Below are 20,281 nucleotides of genomic sequence, written 5' to 3' on the forward strand. Positions count from 1 at the left end.
TAGAAAGAAAAGAAGATCATGACTGAACCTAGAAAGAGTCATTAAAAATTGGTAGTGGTGGTGATGAGTCTTGACTCTTAAACAAAGTACTACAGCACGAGTAACATGCCTTACTTCAGCCATGATGTGCCAGCTGCCTGGCGTTACCATTTTCTCAGCTCTATTATAAAACAGAAAATTGCTGAACTCGTGAGCTGTCTTCAGTTTCACACATACCCATTCATCATATCTAATGTCATATTTAATCTGAGCACTAAACTCTGCTTCATAAATGGATTTAGGAAAGCTCTCCAGACTTTACAGTCCCATGAAGGCAGATACCCAAGGAGACAGTAGTTTTACCCCCAGGAACTTCATAGATTAAACCTACACTTTGTGATTTACTGTTTATAGATCCAAATGCAGTATCTGTGCCAGTAGTAAATGGTATGGAGAGGTATTGCATTAAAAAAAATGTTTGGAAAGTTTGGAAAAGGAACTGATGAGTCATCTGGTATGGTGGAAATTATGTTCCTATATATCTTGATAAAATCACTATTTCAATGCATTTCTGCATAACGCTCATGGACAAAAACGTATATTTCTATGATGTTCACTAGAGGATGTTCAAATTTGGCTAAGAAAGAACAGGTACACTGTTATCTTTGGACATGTGAGGATGTAAGGACAATAGTATCTCTTCGTGCTTGACCTTCTCTGTGTTCTCCGGGTGTCTGAGCTCTGCAGAACAAGTAAGAAGCAGAAAGTGCACTTGCACTTCTGGTGCTGCACTGGAATGAAATAATAATTTCTTTAGGGCAAAGACTGTTTTCTTAGTACTGCCTGACCATGTGCTCCCTGACCTTCCACAGAGGTTTCTAGGTGCTGCTGCAAAACAAGTAAAACCAAGTGTATAATAATAGGTCCCTCATCAGTTGTGGGAGTGGGCTGTGCCATCACCGTACCCCCCCTCCCGAATCTTAACACTTGAGGAAATGGGAGATAAATTGCTGATAGCATTCCTGTTGTTGGTAGTGATGGTGTTACAGCTACCTCAGAAGGTTCAGCTCCAGGAGTAGCCTTTGGTTCTGGGTTCAGTGCCAGGAGTAGGCTTTGGCTAGTGGGCTCGGCTGAGAGGCTCCAGGTCATGTTCCACAGATACAGTCAGATAAATCCAGACTCTCTTACGGGAAGATTCATTACAGTTTCTTTTAACCATCTAAAGATTGGGTACGGGATACAGGTTTCAGCTTTCTCTGTGGCTGATGAAGAAAGAATGGGATATCTGAATTATTTGCTGGAAATGCTTGTCTGACCCCTCTAAAGAAAGCCTATGTGACTAGTTTGGACAATATCCCTAAGTTTTAAAATTTTGTGAGATAAATCCTATACTTAATGTCAAGAGTCTTACTTTGAATTTATTACAGTACACAAGAAAGTACACATAGTAGAAAGAGGAAAGAAGGAGTTACTATTCTTGTCATAACTTCATTTATTGAACTTTATCTCCTCTGTGTCATCTCATTAAGGTTTGAGATACTGGAGTGCTGCAAACCCAGATTATCTGTAAGAAAAGCCTTTAAAAGCATTTTACGTTCCATGATTTGCCACACATAAAACAACCCCTAAAAACATGTGTGATATGTGCAATCTGTAGCTGAGGATGAGTAAGACAAAAGTAAACAATTAGGGTTTATTTCATTTTCTGTATTGGAAAAAAATAAGCCCAAGAACTGCTGTTTTCTCCTATCAACTAAAAAAATTGACAATAGTCTTTAATAAACTACATATTTTTAACTTCCCTTTCTGGTTGTGCTCACACACAGAGCAGTTCCCGTAATTATAAGCAGCTTTACTTCATGACATTATCCTTAATCTATGAGTAATCGATTTTCAAAATGAATTAGATGCATGTAAGGATGGAATTAGCTGATAATAAAACAAATTGACTTGTCTGAAAGTGATTTGGATGACTGGTGTCAAAAGAAGCAAACTAATCCTGCTCTCTCTTGACAGAGGAATTTTTTGCTCAGCACTCTAACCCACTGAAATCGATGGTGTGAGTTCAGTGTTTTATATTGTCTGTGGTAGTAACAGGTTGGCGTAGTTGGTTATTACTATGTAGAATGTAAATATTTATGTTTAAAGACTTCATTGCACATGAAGCACAAGATGAGTGGTTGTATGCAAATACTCTTGGTGCAATTTTTTCTTCGTTATTTCTTACCCAAGAGGCCAGTAAAATACCAGATGAAACTCAGATCTAATACGAGAACTTTTAGTTAAAATAGCAAATTCAATTAAAAAGTCCAAATGTTGAAGATCTTTAGATATTAAAATTTAGATGTTTAAAAGAGAAATCTTTTAATTGTAAGCACTGTTAGACATTGGAATAAATTTGCTAAAAGAAATTGTGAAGTCTTACTTACTGGAGGGTTTGTAGAATCAGTCAAAAAGACACCTTTTGAGATGATTTGATATAGTAAATCTGGTAGGATATACTGAGATCAGGTAGGGAGAAATATCAGGTAATCAGTCACCCTTTTTTAGTGATTTTTACAATTAAAAAAGACCCAGCAGGTCATTTGCTGTATTTAAAAGGATTAAAATTCATGTACTTGGGAAGGTCAAAAGTGAAAAAATGGAGGGCATGTTGCCCTGAATATTAGGAGTATGTATGTCTTGCGTCCAGATAAGCTGGGACCCAGACATGAAAAGTCTAGATAATTAGAAGTTTGACAAAAATGTGGTAATAATGTCAAACCAAGAAATTGCAGCTGGTAAAGAATTTTCTGAACAACTAATACAATCAGCCAGATATTAAAACACAGAGTATTTCTTCAGAACAGGGTTTTTCAAACTGTTTAACAGGACTGAGTGGGAAATAAGTTGGGAAGAAAGAAACAGCTGAGCTCTGTGTGTGTATGTTCATGTGCAGGTGAGCCCTGCTCACCCTTTCCTGGATGGTGAGAATTTCCTCCACTTTTCCCCTAAGACTGTCCACACTTTTGCCAAAAAGTCATACCTGTATGATGATGTCTACACTGGACAGTATTTTCCTGGCACCTCATTTATACCACATGAAGTTTCCTTTTTTTCTGTTTCAGTTCCTCTGGTTCCCTCCCCAGTTGTACCCCAAGTGGTTTTCTAGTTACGCCATCACCTTTCCCTAGATACATCTATTTCTTTTCATCACAATAATGTCAAGGCAGCCCATGGTCACTTCGCCATTCCCACAAAATAGCCATAGACCTAACACCTGCATCCTCGCTTTTTCAAAGTGTCCCAAGCTTCATCCCTGGGATGCTCGTACCACATATCTTCTCCACGTCTCAGGCTCCTCATCCTCAAATCCCAAACTGACCAAGTGACCATACTCTCCCCACCTACTCAACCTTCGTCCTGTCTGCAGCAAGCCTATACAAAGGACAGATGACGAGACCCTCTAGTATCAGGAACTGAATGAATCATTTCCGTAAATGTGTTTTTAAGTGAAGACCTGTAAGCTAAGCTGGAAGGTTACATGGTTAATTTAGGGTATTTTTAATGCACAATAACTGTATTTGGTTTTAAAGAATCAGTCCCTTCCCTTCTTCCTACCAATGTTATGGTGACTTACATCCAGGGCAGCTTTGCTCAAGTCGTTTGTCTTTCAAAAATCAAGTCAGATTTTGTCTGCTGTGTTGTTAAATTATGCCAGATTTGTACATGACATGAGTGTGTTAGTGTCAGTGTAGTTAGAGAAATACATAGTAGAATTAATAAATTTATATGGAATTATATTATGAAAATAAATACTGAACTAATGAAATATGCTAACAGCAACAGACAGTGATTAGGCTTTTGGAAATAAGACTCAAGAAGTGGACCTATACAGTGGCTATTTTGAAAAGTTTTGCGTTACCTTTATATTTACAGATGAGCATAATTTCCTTATCAAAGAGGAGAAGGATGTGAGAGGGAGAACCAGGAGCAGGGTGCCCAGAGGCTGCAGGGCCATTTGAGTGGGCAAATGGTTCGGATATGGAAGGATGTGAGGTGAAGGGAGATCCACAGAGGGCTGATACAAGGATGATTGGCTACTGATTTGTTTTAATTGTTCTTTTTATGACCTAAGTAATCATTGTGGTTTAACCCCAACAGGATGTGGGCTGGAAAACCTCTTTGTCTCTATGTTTTACATTAGTGTATACCATGCAAAAGAAAGTTATCTGAAAGCTAATTAATTTTTAAAAAATATGTTTATATGGAAAAGTTTGACATTTCCTGAATTAAATAGATACGGGATTAGGATGCACTGAATAAGCCTTTTTATGGTGCCTTCCTTTTTCCTCTTCTGATGAAGTTTCTTGAGATGACTTGAAAATAACTGCCTCGGGTAGTTTCTGATTGTTATTTTCAGACATCCTTTGGGTATCTTTTCTCTGAATGTGTTGGATATTTTATATTGTGATCTCTCACAGGCTTGTGCAGGGACATAAAGGTGTACTAATACAGTTTTGTAGCTCATCTGTAAGTAGTGATAAGGCTTTCAGAGATATCTATCTTGGGCAGCGGTTCCATCAGATGGTTCAGTCCGTAAGACAACTTTTTTCCACTCAGAAGGTGGAAGCCTACACCCCTGCTCCCGTTCCACCCTTTGCACTGGCACAAGTAAGGCTTCATCAGCGAACAAATGCGCCTCACTAAACTGGCAGAAGACTAACCCAGAAAGCTAGAATTGAATAGATTTCCACTCTCTTTAGCTTTAGCAGCTACCTAAGAAGTCAGACAAGCATGAGAGGCGTTGCAGGAATGCCTAGAGGGAAAATGACACTGCCCAGCTGGAAAGTGTCGCTCGGAGAAGGGATGGCAGGGCCACCTTCCAGCAGCGATGGTTGTTATACAGGATCCGTGATCTCATCAACTGTGTAGAGATTTTCTTGACCTTTGCAAAGACTTCCTAATACGTTTTAGCACTGTTGAAAAGTCTGAATCTTGTTTGAAGAATTCACCGAAGAATGCCTCAAATAGTCAGAATTAGGTGATAGCTTTTGCTCCAATTTAAAATATAAATCACGAGAAATGTACCCAGAAAATAGAGCAGTAAGGGTGTTTGAGAGGTCAGGTGGTCCATCCTCTTGTCTAAAGCAGGACCAGAACAGATGAAATGTGCTTTTCTTCTCATCCTCAGTTTATCTAATGCATCCATTTCCTTCTTCCTTTCCCTGCTTTTACTTCTCCCCTTTTTTTGTAGGCACAACTTCAGCGACCTGATCTTTTTCCTTGTACTCTTGGTCTGCCCTTCCTCACTCTCCAGACTTTGTTGCACAGGCATGGTGCTTCACTTAAAAGGGTGAACATTTCTTCCTGATCTTTTCACAAACCCTTTCTCTTCTCTTTTCTCCCCCATGCTGTTTCGTATCACCGGTCCACACTCAGCTTACGTCTGAGAAAGAAAGGTTTATTGCTTGCCACACCTGACATTCAGTCTGCACATCTTTTTCTGCTCAGCCAGACATCTGAAACCAGGTTCATAATAGATTGCAGCAGAAGTGCCATTATAAAGCATATTCGATAGGTGTGAGAAACAGACGTTCACTCAGTAAAATTAATAGTGCTGGCAGCATAAAAAATGCATGCCGTGAAATGCCTAAGGGATCTGTAACATCATTTGAGTCCTAAGGTGGACAGAGTCAGCTGCATATGATATGGCTGTTTGCTGCTAGGGGCGATTGTTATTCTGTATTCATATTTAAGAACTGCATAGGAAGTGCCATCAGGTTTGTGGCTCAGTTATTCCAGGTTCTGGGCAAATACATGATTCTTGCCTTTTCAGTCTGAAATTACTTCTTCTTTTGATCTAGCAGTAGATCTAGCAATGTAGATTTTTACATAGTGTTGTGCTTTAAATATCAAAGAAAGCAGACCATTCTTCAAAAGCTCTGCCTTTCTTTCTAGTTGCTCTTCCTTCCTTCTTTGAAAGACATCTCATTACATGAATTAGTTTTTAAAAAGGAAGTTGCCTGACCATATGTGGTGCAGCATAACAGCGCCTTCTGGTCCTGCTCCTGTCCCTAAGGGAAGTGGTGATTTTTTCCCCAAACACGAACTGGAAAGGGAACTTACTTTTTATCTGTAACCAATCTTCTGCTAGTGCTGTAACCCAGTGTCTATCTATGCATATGGAATTCAGGAACAATAAAAAAGATATCTGCAGAAGAATTGTTTTATGTATATATGAAATTTTAACACTGACATAATTTACATTCTTTATTTCTATAGATAGATTCTTTCTTCTCTTTTAGGTTTTCTAAAACCTGTCTAATTTAGTCTAAAATGTTTTATAACCAAAGGCAAGACTTTTAAGGGGATGAGTACAAAATTGTAATTTGATTTAAGGACGTTCATCTGTTACATTGCCAGTTAATGTCTTGATCTGTGAAGATTTTTTAAATGCAGCATTGCAAGACACGTAGCGGATTTTTAGAGGCAGCACAGATACTGTTGCAAAATGTTAGTATTCTTCCATCCTTAACCATTGCTTTTGGAAATTTTTAAGCTAAAATGATTCAGCCATCTCTGAAGATCTTATTAGGAAAACTGTGTTTGTTTTGTTTTTCCTTGTATTACAAGATTCTTGCAGTCATTTTTCCAGATCTCTGACATCTCTGGTATTTGGAGCAAGGCTCTGAACTTGAATGGGAAGTGAACCTGGTAGCAGTCATGTACTACTGTGTTTTTCCCATGAGTTTGCTTGCAAGTGTCCATACTGTTAGTTCAGTCTCAGTAGAGACCTGTGAGAATGAGACGGCCATGTTGTCTAAAAAATATTATCTCTACGGAGCATGGACCAACTCCTCTCAGTGCCGTTCTGCACCTAGAATGCACATTTGCCGTTATCACAGAAAATGCCAGTTGCATCCTGGATTTACTGAGCAGAATTTTCCCAGAGCGTTCCACCTTTGCTCCTAGTCTTGCTTTTACAGACCCCAAAGAGCTGTCTTGTACGCTTGGGGGAGATAAAGGAGAAGGGAATGCAGCAGGGGCAGGCAGAGGCAGCAACCTTTACAACAGCATCAGCAAATGGAGGATAAAGATTAAAAAAAAATAGTTTGTTGTCAAACCTGTTCGATATTTATTCACCTTTAAGTGCTTGACTTTACAAACTTAAATTATTTTCAGTGTGGGACTTTTTTTTTTTTTTTTTTTTTATTTTGGAGGGGAGAAACTTAACATATACATATACCTGAGCTTGAAAGGAAAGACAAAAGTATGTTCTGGAAGCAAGGTAATTCTCAGCTTTGATCTCCAACATAAGAGGTTTTTTTGTCTGATGCAGTAAAGATTCTTTCTGAATATATAAAACCATTGGAGTCGATTAGGTTGTAAGATAAGGGACACCTAATGTTTGGATAGTTGGTTTAGATCTGGACCTGTTTGATGAGAATTTGTTGGCCTCTGTGAAGTAAGTTGGTCTCACTGCATTCCTAAAGGGCATATCTTCAATTCGTAATTATCTCCACCATATTTGGCATAAACTGTGACAAATAATCAAATGATGTCAGCGGAGAAGGCAGGGAGGCTAGTTTTATAGGAACATAGTTTGAGTTACTTTAGTTCCCAGATGGAAGGAATGAAGCAGGAGTCAGTGAAGGAAGGCCAGCACTTCTATTATTTATTTGTACTGCTCTGGTTTTGTTGATGCATATAGAACTTGATTTTGGGGAAGTCATTATTTAGCCTTCGCATTTTGAATCTGGAAGGTGTGATATAGATTCATCTTCAGTTTGACTACTAATTAAAAAGTAATTAATTTCAAACTCTGCTATTTTTTCAGAGGAAGGAAACAAAGGTTATGGACCTGTTTTTGAGGAGCAACCCATTGATACCATCTACCCAGAAGAATCTTCAGATGGGCAAGTTTCAATGAATTGCAGAGCTCGAGCGATTCCTTTTCCTACTTACAGGTAACCTCTCTTCTTTTGATTTTCAGGTCTTACATATTTTATTCAGTGAGTGTTTCAGGTTGTGGTATTAAATGATTGACTGTCTTCACAGGTTGATAGAAAGTCGTCAAGGCAGGAAAAAACAGGGAGATTTGAATTTTTAAGTTAAGAATCAACCTTGATTCAATGTGCCAGAATGTCTAGACAGTGTTGAAAACAGTGTATTCCTGTTGCGTTCAATGTTTTCAGCTTTTGAAAGGAATACTGATCCGGATGCAAAACAAAAAAAAAAAAAAAAGTTACCTTTAAAATATAATTAAGAGGCTATCTTTCTAGCTAAGGATGACTGAGGTTCAAGTCCTTATTCTTCTTGATTCAGAACAGCTTTTTTATCCTATTTTACTCTGAAAGAAGGGGGACTAGCTGTTGAACCTGGGTATTCTACACCCTGTGTTGCTTTTGCATCCACGATATTGTAGAGAGATGCTCAAAATGTGTCAGCTATGCTACTGAAGACATGAAAAACTTTATTCTGGAAAAACATTTCAACTAGTTTTAATAGAGAGTCACACGTGACCTCTTTCACAATAATGGTGGTGTTATTAGCAGAGCAATTCTGCTTCGTTGTGAGATCTCGGGGCATCCATATGAGTTTGTCAGCCATTATCTGCTCATTATGTACAGAGAAATGTACTTAAGATGATTGTCACTATTAAGACCGTGACTAATTTACAGCCTAGTCATGGGCAGAAAACTGCTGTCATCAAACTAAGGGACAGATGGACTTTCTTGCCAGCAAAAGAGATCCATTTCATTGAATTATCCTATGATATGCCCCCAATATTCACTTTACGTGTGTTCTAGACTCTGGCTTCTAGGACAGAAAAAGCAGTTGAGTCTGCTGGCCATTCTTTTACATCTGTTACAGTGTTGTGGTCAGCTATGGTATTCTTCTATCAAACCAGCTTAGCTAGTCTTCATTGCCTTTTTGTTTTTTTTAAATATGCTTACAGGTGTCTACATATACAGAACCACCTGTGATTGAAGGATTTGAGGGGGAACTAGAATACCCCTTTTGAATATGATCCTTGGCTCTAGGATCATTACAAGTTTTTCTACATGGCATTTTGCTATTGCATTTGTTTGCTCTCCCCATTCATGCTTGGAAAGGACTGGAGGTGTGGAGAGATCAGATACACTTAGATTTGGTACCCTTCTGATATACTTCCCCATCACTTCCAGTCTGTCCAGAGACTCCCCCACCCTGTCTGCAAGACTATGTAAACATACCATCTATAGAGTGATTACAGGCTCTACATAAATTTTTAGCATTCTTTATCTATCATGGGCCCTGCAAAATCTGAACTAGTAAAGTCACTCTAGAAGAATTGCCTCGCACCTCCAGAACTCTTCTGTCTAGGAACAGATCCGACACTTAGTGCTGATAGCTGATGTGGTAATAAGTGCAATACAGAATAAGGTCACTTTCCTTATTTCCTGACATCATTATTGTAGTCTACCTCGATACATTATCTTCATTTCTTAGCCCTCCAACAGTTCATGAGCCAAAATTCTCTTGTCTCAAAGGTAGATAGGTCCTTCCTGCCTAGGTATTTCTGAAGAGAGGCTTTTTTATTTGTAATACAGACATGTAGTATGTCTCACAGGACTGAAGTGATACCTCCAAAATCCTGTAAAACCTAAATGCTATTTACTGCATCTTGAAAATCCTGCCATTTCATTATTTTTAATTTATTTTTTAATAATACCAGTTTTATTATTGTTTCTTTCTGTGACAATTTCAATTTCAGCTTCCAAATGAGTATTCTATTTCAGTACATCTTCAATAAGGAAGGAACACATAGGGTATGCGCTCTCATTTTCAAACACTAATGCCTATCTTTACTTTGGGACAAAAAATTATTTACACTGAAAGAATTTTATGATTTTTAAATGTGTTTAAGTTGTATTTTTCCTTTTTGTGCTCAGGAAACATGCAGTTCCTTTCAAAGAAGGTTATGGGCTCCCCCTTGTGGTCACAGTAATAGATGTAGGTAGAGCTATAAATCATGAATACTGGTTCCCACTCCATGTATTTTAACTTTTTTTAAATCCGTAGAAATCAGTGAGGGCCAGAGCTGGGCCACTGAGTTCCTCTCGTAGTCCCTGAAGTGCAAGTTACAGTGGCTCGGTGAACTGGCTGTGGGGTTTTACAGTAATTAAGGTGAGAGTGTCCAGCAATTTTCTGAATGTAGTAAGTAGACGTGCCACTGTTTTTGCGCTGGCTTCACTGGCACGTTAGGCTTTATGAAATATTTTCATCCCCTACAGCGAGTTTGCAAAAAGCTCTTAAAAATTTCATTAGTCCATACTTTGGAGGTGCAGAGGGAGTATTTTCTTAGCCAGTTTGGCCTTAGATAACTATTTGAGGATATGTTTATAACCCCAGTGCTTGATCACTAGCTAGCTCATTCTCGGCCAGCTCAAGAATCCTTTACTGCCTGGCCAGCAATCAGGATTTAACCTATGTCACATCTCTGAGAAAGCTGGAGCAGACTGAGACTGTTATGTTTAAAAGACCTATGGAGTTAAAATCTGTGGCTCTTGCTGAAGAAAACTTAAAGCATATATAGAAGTGTATTAATAACTCCCTGTATAGTTTATCACAACCTGTGAGTTATTTTTCAAATCATATTTCTTTCCAGGTTTGTTTTTTTGGGCCAAATCTTATATGTGGCTTCTCTTTTTTAATAGGTGGAAACTCAACAACTGGGATATTGATTTAACAAAGGAACGCTACAGTATGGTGGGAGGCAGACTTGTTATCAATAATCCAGAGAAATCAAGGGATGCTGGAAAATATGTCTGTGTAGTGTCGAATATCTTTGGAACTGTCAGAAGCAGTGAAGCCACTCTGAGTTTTGGATGTAAGCCGATGTTTACGTCAAAACGTAGAAACACTACGGTTAGCTTGAAATGCCCAATGTTTTACACTGCAGTGTCTTCTGCTAGCATGTGCTATGGCTGTAGTACTCCGTAAAAACAGTATCTTAAGTGCCTTAGTCTGCAAAGATCAACACAAAATAAGTTTTGTTAGCATTTTGTATTCTTTAGCATTCAGCTGACTTGACATCCTTCTGAGTGAGTTATTGTTAAATTATTAATGGAAGAGACTCATGGAGCCAGATCTTGAGATAATAATGTCCAGACTCTTTTTAAGTCATGGTAGGACCTGAGGGGAGATAGTCGCAGCAGAAAGATGCAAGTGGGGGCATATGGTGATGAGGTGCTGCTGCTGTGCAAACACAAGTGGGATGCCTGCGGGAGGAAGGCATGGTACTCGCTAGTAAAGCGTGCTCCCTGGCTCCTGGGCTACGACAAAGACCCTGCTGGGGGACATTTCTGTCAGCTTCTGACAATCACGAACTAGTCTTGTGAATGCATGCATATGCACAGACCTGCACCGTCAACAAGTACACGCATTGTAAAGCACTGATGTGCTCTCTATGAAGAGTAATGTAAAATTTTACTGACTGAAGACAGTGTTTGGGATTTTTATTTTATTCTGCCTTAAGATGCTTTTTTCCCTAGATATATTTTTTCATCAGAGGGCAAAAAAAGGAATCCACGGAAAAAGGAATCCACGCTCATGGGTGACCATTCACCAAGCCCTGTGTGCCCTTTAATCCTCACATTAAGTGCTTAGTGCTCCTCTTGTCCTTCAGCAGCCTCTGTGAGCAGAATTCACTCCTTACTGTATGAGATCAGAGATGAAATGCAAAGTTCTGCTTTCTGCTAGTAATTATAAGACTGGGGGACCACATACATCAAGGAAACTCAGAGGCTGCATTGAGCCAATGGATCACATTGTAGTTGATCTAGTCTTAGTCTGTATTTTACCCAGTGTATTTTCTAGAATGAATAGAAGGCCAGGTTGTTATTTACTTCTAATGGAGATGACATCAAAATTCAGTTTACAGGATATTTATTTATACCTAAAGCAGGCAACAACGGTGCCAGTCCTGAACGACCAGTAGGATAAAAGCCACAATAGTTGCTGTAGCTACTTAAAATGAAACCAGTACATGTAATAGATTAAAAAAGTAGAATCAAAACAGTCTGAGGCATGTTTTCCTGGCTACCAGGTCACTGACTGCATGAGCTGAATGTTGATAGTTAGTGTACTGGGCAATTATGCTGAACAGAACCCTAATATGTAATATTTAAATATTTAAATGATATTAGGGCAAAGAGGCGAAGAATAGAAGTGAAAGGTAGCTGGAAACCGTTAAATACCTGTTAAAAAAAAGATACGCTCATTCTTCTTTATGCTGTTGTATTTCTCCCCTTCTCCTTTTTATGATCACCTGTAAAAAACATTTTCTTCCACAATCACGGTTTCTAAAGAATTGAATATAGAGTTGCTAAAATTAATATAGAAAATGCCTGATCTTTAGTGGAAGTTTTTGTTCCTTTGCTTGTGCATAAACTGATTGAAAAATGGCAACAACCATTTAGAAGAGTTCAAAAAAAGCCTTGACCAGCTGTACATGAGCAAGACATTTTATTTTTGTCTTACTGTCACATTTACTGAAATTATGGAACAAAAGCCGCATTCTCTCATAAACTTCATGTCAATTAATCCATCTGAGAACCCTGTCTTTGGTAGAACTGGATCTTTTTACATCCAGTGCTTTAAAACCCATTAAAGTCTTTTTTAGCTGTTACACACATAATCCTAAAGGAAGGAATTTTAACCTGCAGGAATGCTTAGTGGCTTTTTGGTGGGTCCTGAGCAAAATCAGAAGTTGATACACTGTTCTATTTGCTGGGAAACAGTTTCAGAATAGTGAACCACAGCAATTTCGTAGCAGAGAGGCTTCAAGAACTATGAAGAGATATTTCCATACACTGTAGATATTAGCTGTGTGCGTACAGGAGTGCAGTGATTATGCTAATTCTTTCATTCCAGCTAAAAATGAACATCTTCCAATTAAGAGTTCATGGAATCACTTTTATTTTTATAATTATTGGGTAATAACCAAGTAATGCATGCGCAAAGAAGACAGAGCATTTCCTAAGAGGGATGAAGGTGTACAATTACATCTCAATAATTGTATGACTTTCCTGCACCTGGCATAGACCATTCTACTTCAGGACTAACATAATGTTTTACATATACAAATTGCCTGTCCTATTCCGTGTATAAATTTGTGGTGGCTGTCCCAAAGTTTCAAAGGTTATTCAAGAACGCTATGAACAAAATATCTACACTTAAAATATAAACTTAAAATAGCTAAAATAACTTAAAAGCAATGGTAGGTTTTCCTTTCATCAAACCCTACACTGTCCATATGCAAAGCAGTATCAAATTAGCAACACATTTGTTGCTAATGATTGTAATGTTTAATTTTTTCCTACTTCTGCAACAGATTTTAAACACTAACCTGTTCCAAAGAAAGCAGAAATGAATAATAGTGACAATTTACAAGATGAACAAAAGGTCTGCAACAAGGAAATTGGTGTTTTCAGGAAAGATCAGTCAATATTTTGAAGATAGACGGTAGTTGTGTAGTAAGGTCCACGCTGGCAAATGAAATGGGAATATACTCAAACTACTACAGCTATTACATGAATACAGGTTTTCCAATCTGTGTAAAGAGCTTCCTTGGCTTTGATTACAAAACCTCTCTGGTCAAATAGTTAATTCTTACTGTGTCAGTCTGTTATACTTAATTTCCTTTTTTATCAAAGAATAATATTCCAAATTAATTGGGAGCTAGTTGTGGAGAACTCAATACATACGTTGCAGTAAGGCACAGGGTAAAATTGTATAAAATAATAATCAGAAGTCCTTAGAGTGGCCCATTACAATGTCTACCATTTAGGCATTGACCCAGTCAAGATCCAGTCAGTCACTGGAAAGATCTGTATTATCTTCTGGTGTGCTTGAGCAAAATAAACATTAGTTTTTCAGAAGTTGGGAGAGGCATCTTTTCCTTGACGCAGATGTTAACTCTCCTAGAGTTTTTTTTCATGCATTTGACAAAGCGTAATGTCATTTGCTTCCCAAATTCTTGTAGTCATTCAGGTCTGACAGCTGTGGTTGGCCTTGGAGGAATCCTTTACCTGCACCATATTTAGTAAACATAGCAGTTGTTAGAAAGTTAAGGAATTAATTATTTTTAGATAATGCAGAGTGTCTACTGGATCTATCTAGCTATACTTTGCATTTTATAGTAGTGAATAGTCTCTGTTTTCTACTTTATCTCTTTTTGCATGTAGCTCTGTCCTGATTTTTTCTTTGTTTCTGGCTGGCTGCTCTTGAACTTAAGTTTTAGTTAGATCTCAGAGCCAGCCTTGGGAGTTTAGTAGAACTGGATAGCTGCCTGCCATTGAGGAAAGCTGAAGTAATCTGAATGAAGTTATCTTAGAGGATTTCTATGGTAGATTATTGCATTCAGAGGCTGTGCACTTGGGTATTATGGATGTATTGTTTGCACCACAGTAGCATTTAGAGCAGGACTTCAGTCAGGATCTCTGCAATCGCGCTGAGCTCGGTGACATGGAGAAGCTTCATAAGAGGTGTTCCCTGCCTCAAGATGTTTATAGTTTAATTTCAGAGTGGATACAGAAAATGAGTGAAAAGCAGCAGCAAAGTGCAATTATTGACCTAGTTACAGTTACTCATGCAACTGTTGTCTTAACACCGCAGATACCGTTACTGTTCTCCCACAGTCTGCGGGATGATATGTAGCTCCATGAAGGACTTGTTTCTTTATCCTTTTACAACAGTCCCTTTACCCTGCTGCATGGAAGTTGGTTTAGAGCATCAGCTAAGGTTTCTCCTGGGATCTGAGTCACTTCTGTCCCAAACCTCTGGCACAAAAGATGTGTCTGAGCTAACTGCTTACCTGTCCTTGGCTGCTGGAGTTGTCAGGGAGCGCAGCCAGGTCATTTCAGAGAAGCCACTTCAAGTTACAGTGAAGAATTAAACTTGCATTTTGAAGAAGCCAGTTGAAAAATAACCTAAAATCCTTGTCCTCTCTCTTCCTGGGATTGCTTCTTCAAATGCAGCTCACCTGACTACTCTTAGGTATACAATCTGTACCACTTTTTGTTGTTGTTTATTTTTCCCTGGCATTTGCTGTTATGATGACTAAAATATTGTAAAAAAAATACATTGCACTTGATTATGACTAACTTAAAATGAGCAAAACTGGCATTATGGGTCCATATGTATCTTTTTGTTATATATTGTTGTAGTTCCATATTAATCTCTACAGGGCTGAAAATAATAAAAAAAAAATAATTGCAGTGAAAAACACACTTTTACTCCCCACCCCTTTTTTTAAACTAGATCTGGATCCCTTTCCACCTGAGGAACGCTATGAGGTTAAAGTGCGAGAAGGTGTTGGAGCAGTGCTTCTTTGTGAGCCCCCTTACCACTACCCAGGTAATTCAGCTTAACATGCTTCATTTGTAACTGCTTAAGAGTGCAAGACAAAATAATATTTATTTTTAAAAGTTTTCTTTACATTTACTTAAACAGTAACTTTTATGTAGCTTGAGAATCATGGTTTAGGTTAGGTTTCCATTTTGAATATGCTTGTAGTTGAACATGTGTAAAGGATATTGTTGAATTCACAAACAGGTTTTGATATAACAGATAGCATGATTCAAACTAATCTGGATAACGGCGGGGAGGCTTGGCCTACCATTCAGAAGACCTGAGTACATGTCATTGTGTCATCCCAGACTTTCTGCTGACCTTGGACAGGGCCCAGCTTCATTCCACCCAATGAAGTCACCACAACAGAAATGATCATGGGCTCCTGTTAAAATCATGGAACAGCAGCAGGCAGTAGAGGGGTTGGAGATGTGGTGATTTACGCTCTGGAAGCATGACCTTTCTCTCAGCATGAGCTAGCGAAGAGCTTTACAGGGATTGTGCCCGTAACCTCAAGCATCTGCAGTTCCATCGTGAAAGTGAATTTGGCTGTTAGCATCTCTTTTACAGCACATTGCACGTAAAATGCGATAATGTTTTAGTTTTCATACTCCGTGTCTGAGTATTGCAGGGAACTGAAGAATTGAGACATATTTCTAGTTAAAATTTCTAGTCGCAATACTGGCAAGGGCTTCCCAGCTCCTCAGTTGGGTCAGGGCAAGACCCCGCTGCCCATCTCCTCCCACCCCACTCCGGTTCCTGTGGGAAGGCTGTGCCCACAGGGAGCCGTGGGCACTGCAGCCGTGCACAGTAACCTGCACTTAGGGGAGCAATACCCCGATGTTCAGCGTAGACAGGTATGAGCTGACTACTGGGACACGTGTATTCTCTCTCATACAGCTGCCTCTCCCAAAGAAAAAGATCTGTAAGCTAGAAATCAGAGTGGAGTAACTTATATGCACGCAGTATTCCATGGCTTAAGTAGCTGATAGTATTTGTTTTTAATATTGACTAGAAAATATTTTCCTCCAGATGATCTCAGTTATCGCTGGCTTCTAAATGAGTTCCCGGTATTCATTGCTTTGGACAAACGACGATTTGTGTCACAGACGAACGGCAACCTCTACATCGCAAATGTAGAAGCATCAGATAAGGGCAATTATTCGTGTTTTGTGTCCAGCCCTTCAATAACAAAGAGTGTATTCAGTAAATTTATTCCGCTTATTCCACAGTCCGATCGTGAGTATTTATTGGAAATACTATGTGCATGCAATGTTCTAGCTGTTTGTATTTTAATTTTGCTCGTTCATAACTACTTTCAGCTCTGTGAGGAGGATTATATGGCAAGTTATAATGGCTACTGCACAATGTTATTTAGTTTACCAGATACAGAGGTCCACATCATTCCAATTCACAGTGAAAACTCTGTGAAGGAAATCTCCCTGGATTCATTCACGAATTTCCTTTCATATCATTGAGAACAGAGTTTCATCCCCAGAGTCCCCATCTCTTTTATGTGATAAGCCCCTGTACTCATCCCAAAATCTTTAATATCTTTTCTGATCTTGGCATTGGTTCAAAGGGTTATGCCTGTAAAGCAGAAACTTTATGTAAAAGTTGATAAACAGCTTCAGGAATTAATTTTGTTTCCCAGGAAATCCCCCATGAAAATGGAAAATCCTTTTCCCCTGCTGAAATTTCCTATCCAACAGTAGCCTAAGGGCTTTGTGTCTCATGGCCAGTCCCCTAAAACACCTATGTGGCTTTGTGTTACTAGATTATTTGCCACCATTTCTTCATGAAAACTGCATGTTTTCCAAATGGTAACCAAGTTCACTTTTGCCACTTCAGACTATCAGTCACTAGAGTCTCACAAACTAATCATCAAGATTTCAGTGACCCTTTTATCTGTTAAATTTCCCATATTACAGTGAAGAACTGTGATTGAATTTGAGTAATTAAAAATCAGTGATCTTTGTCCAAATTTTCCATGGCCAATACTCACACTGAGATCTTCATCTAGAAGAACAGCAAGAGGAGTCCTACAGGGATCACCAGTAGGTAGATTTGATTACATTTGCATCCTTGTGCCCTCATTAATCTGTAGATTTGCTGGCTCTAGTTCCTTCGTACGCTTACTAAAATAATACTGAGCTTAAATTCACAGTAGTTCAAAACATTCCATCCAGTAAAAGAATCTGTGGAAATTGGAGACTCAGGCTTTTGTCTACCCACACACACAGTACATTGTCACACTTAAAATGGAAGTAAATAAGTTTATGTTAAAGCATTGTTCTGTAAAAAATGTTAGGCATTACAGTCCAGGGAAAGATAACTAGTTGCTGAGTAAAACAATTCTGCCTTACTATTAAAAGTTGAGTGCTAAATCAGACTTCATGGATGGCCAGGCTATTTATTCATTGTAAAGAAGAATTTTGTCTGGAATTTTAAGAACAGTTTTCTTGAACTGTGGAAATTTTTATAGCTGTACTCCTTTCTGCTGTGCCTTTTCTGAGAATCTCTTTTTTCCTGTTAGGTGCAAAAGTATATCCTGCTGATATCAAGGTGAAGTTCAAGGACACATATGCTCTCCTGGGGCAAAACGTGACACTGGAGTGTTTTGCTCTTGGGAAGTAAGTGTGTTTTAAAGTTATTGTAGAGCACTGTTTGCTTTCATTCAGGGGAATGAAAATACATGTTTCATCATCAAACACTTTTTTGTAGTCTGCAATTTAACAGCCAGTCCTTGAACATGCTGATTTGTACTTTACTATACCTTTTCAAGTCCGGTTCCTGAGCTCAGATGGAGTAAATACCTTGAACCCATGCCAGCCACTGCTGAGATAAGCATGTCTGGTGCAGTTCTTAAGATCTTCAACATTCAATATGAAGATGAAGGACTTTATGAGTGTGAGGCTGAAAACTATAAAGGAAAAGATAAACATCAAGCAAGAGTTTATGTACAAGGTAGGTAAAACAATTTTATTCTTCACAATCTATGTTGCTTTTACTTCAGTTGGAAATATCTGTGTTTTCACACTTGATGTCAGTGCTGACTCATAGCATCATCCTGACACACCGCTGTTCAAGTTATTTGAGCAAAATCAGAACTCATGCATTGAGTGCCAGGCATAACATTAGTGTATTAATTGAACAGCTACTCAATTTGTCTTGTTATGATAGCTGTATATACACCTTGACAGTAATGTGTGCTAGTATTAATATAATTGTGCATAATGGAAAGTAAATAAATTTAGAGTACTTGAAGTGAAAGAACTTCCAGGAAGAAAAGAGATCATTAGGTCTGTTTTGCTTTCTTGTTTCCTTATTTTGTTTGTCTAACTGTCTTAGCTATGTCTCTTACTAGCTACACTCAATTTTTCTATTCCTCCAGCCTCTGTCCCTTTCCTTCATGCATTTGGTTAAATGAGGGAACCAAAAAATTGTATTTTACTGCTCATAGTGGAATCATCCCAAGTAACCTGACTCCTTGACTGAGACTTATGCCACAAAATGGTGGCATGTACATAACATCTGAATTACCTTCAGAAGATTTCTGTCTCTTTTCATTGACTGTACAGAACATCTCCTGAGTTAAAGTCTTCAGTTAAGTGCTTGAACTTCAGTGGGATAAATTCAAAATTGGTGTGGGAAGGTTGTTACTGCTTGTAATAGATAAAGCTAATAAAGAGGTTCATTTGCTTAGCAAAAGCAAAAGTGCTGGGGCATTTTCAGTATTAATTTCTTGAATATCTTCTCTGGACCAAGAGAATATTTTCTTAGAAACCCTTTCAGTATATGCATGGTTTTGCACAATTTCATGTCATTTAACTCGTTTTTATGGTGTTACTGAGTAATTTCCACATAGTATAATCTACCGGTCAGTCTAAGTGGTAACATCTTATGTCTTTGGACGTTCATGAACCATTAAATCAATTCCACATTTTCTTCTTATAAAAAATAGTTTTAAGTTACTTTGAGTCTATGTGGTAAGACAAAAACATCTTCACTTCTTTCTTGTGCTGGTGCATTGCTGAGTTATCATCATTACTATGTGTTGCCTGGTAAGTATCATGGAAGAAGCAGTGGAATTAATAGAACATAATGCTAATTAAATATGTGTCTCCTGTATTTACAAGGCATCATGTTTTTTATTCTTCAGCCTCTCCCGAGTGGGTAGAACATATCAATGACACAGAGAAGGATATAGGCAGTGACCTATACTGGCCTTGTGTAGCTACGGGCAAGCCTATTCCAACAATTAGGTGGTTGAAGAATGGTGCCTCGGTAAGTATATTGCCATAGATAAGGCAGGACTGGTGGTTAGCTGATGGAAAAGATTTTTTGAAGCATGCTTTATTAAAAGGTTAAAAAAAAAAGAATTGTAATGATAAAAATATTTGCTGATTCCACTTGCATTAGGCATTAAAATGTGTTTTTTAAAGTTTTGTCTCAATCGTCTCTTCAATTTTGAAATGCATTTCTTTAGGCTCTTTAATATTCAGCTCAGAGTTTTACAAACTTGTCTTTTGACCACATGTTTGGGAGGTGGATATCCCTTTTTCTCCAGGCCTTTTTTAGTAAATCCTATTTTCTTCTCTTTGGATAAAAAATGTCTATCAGCTTCTCTCTAAAACTAATCCTTTTTACCACGTTATACATGAGTGTGTCTTCAAAAATGTAAGACAAAACACAGCCAGTGGAGACAAGAAAGTAATTTTTAAATTATCAGTGGTGTTCCTATATCATGTACTTGTTCACATTTTTTTCTAGCCACAGAATATTGCAAAATTCCATTATTTTAGATTATGTGAAGTTTAAATGAGTACCATTTGATAATTTCAGTTTATTGCATTGGATATTTTGTTTAAACAAAGTAGATTTTTTGTCCAGGAATTTCAACAACCTATTTAATACCCATTGC

At 38.2% G+C, this 20,281-nt stretch overlaps 1 protein-coding gene across 1 annotated transcript in view; it reads left to right on the forward strand.

The window, feature by feature from the left end:
* Positions 1-20,281, forward strand: part of CNTN1 (contactin 1) — a 259,393-nt gene that overhangs the window by 172,294 nt on the left and 66,818 nt on the right. The window contains exons 4-10 of the mRNA XM_069802195.1: positions 7,799-7,928; positions 10,662-10,834; positions 15,268-15,363; positions 16,390-16,596; positions 17,894-17,990; positions 18,143-18,324; positions 19,520-19,644. Of these exons, the coding sequence (XP_069658296.1) occupies positions 7,799-7,928; positions 10,662-10,834; positions 15,268-15,363; positions 16,390-16,596; positions 17,894-17,990; positions 18,143-18,324; positions 19,520-19,644 (1,010 nt within the window). The remainder of the gene's footprint in view (positions 1-7,798; positions 7,929-10,661; positions 10,835-15,267; positions 15,364-16,389; positions 16,597-17,893; positions 17,991-18,142; positions 18,325-19,519; positions 19,645-20,281) is intronic.

The sequence above is a fragment of the Haliaeetus albicilla genome, chromosome 14, assembly GCF_947461875.1.
Source record: "Haliaeetus albicilla chromosome 14, bHalAlb1.1, whole genome shotgun sequence".
In the NCBI taxonomy this organism is placed as follows: domain Eukaryota; kingdom Metazoa; phylum Chordata; class Aves; order Accipitriformes; family Accipitridae; genus Haliaeetus; species Haliaeetus albicilla.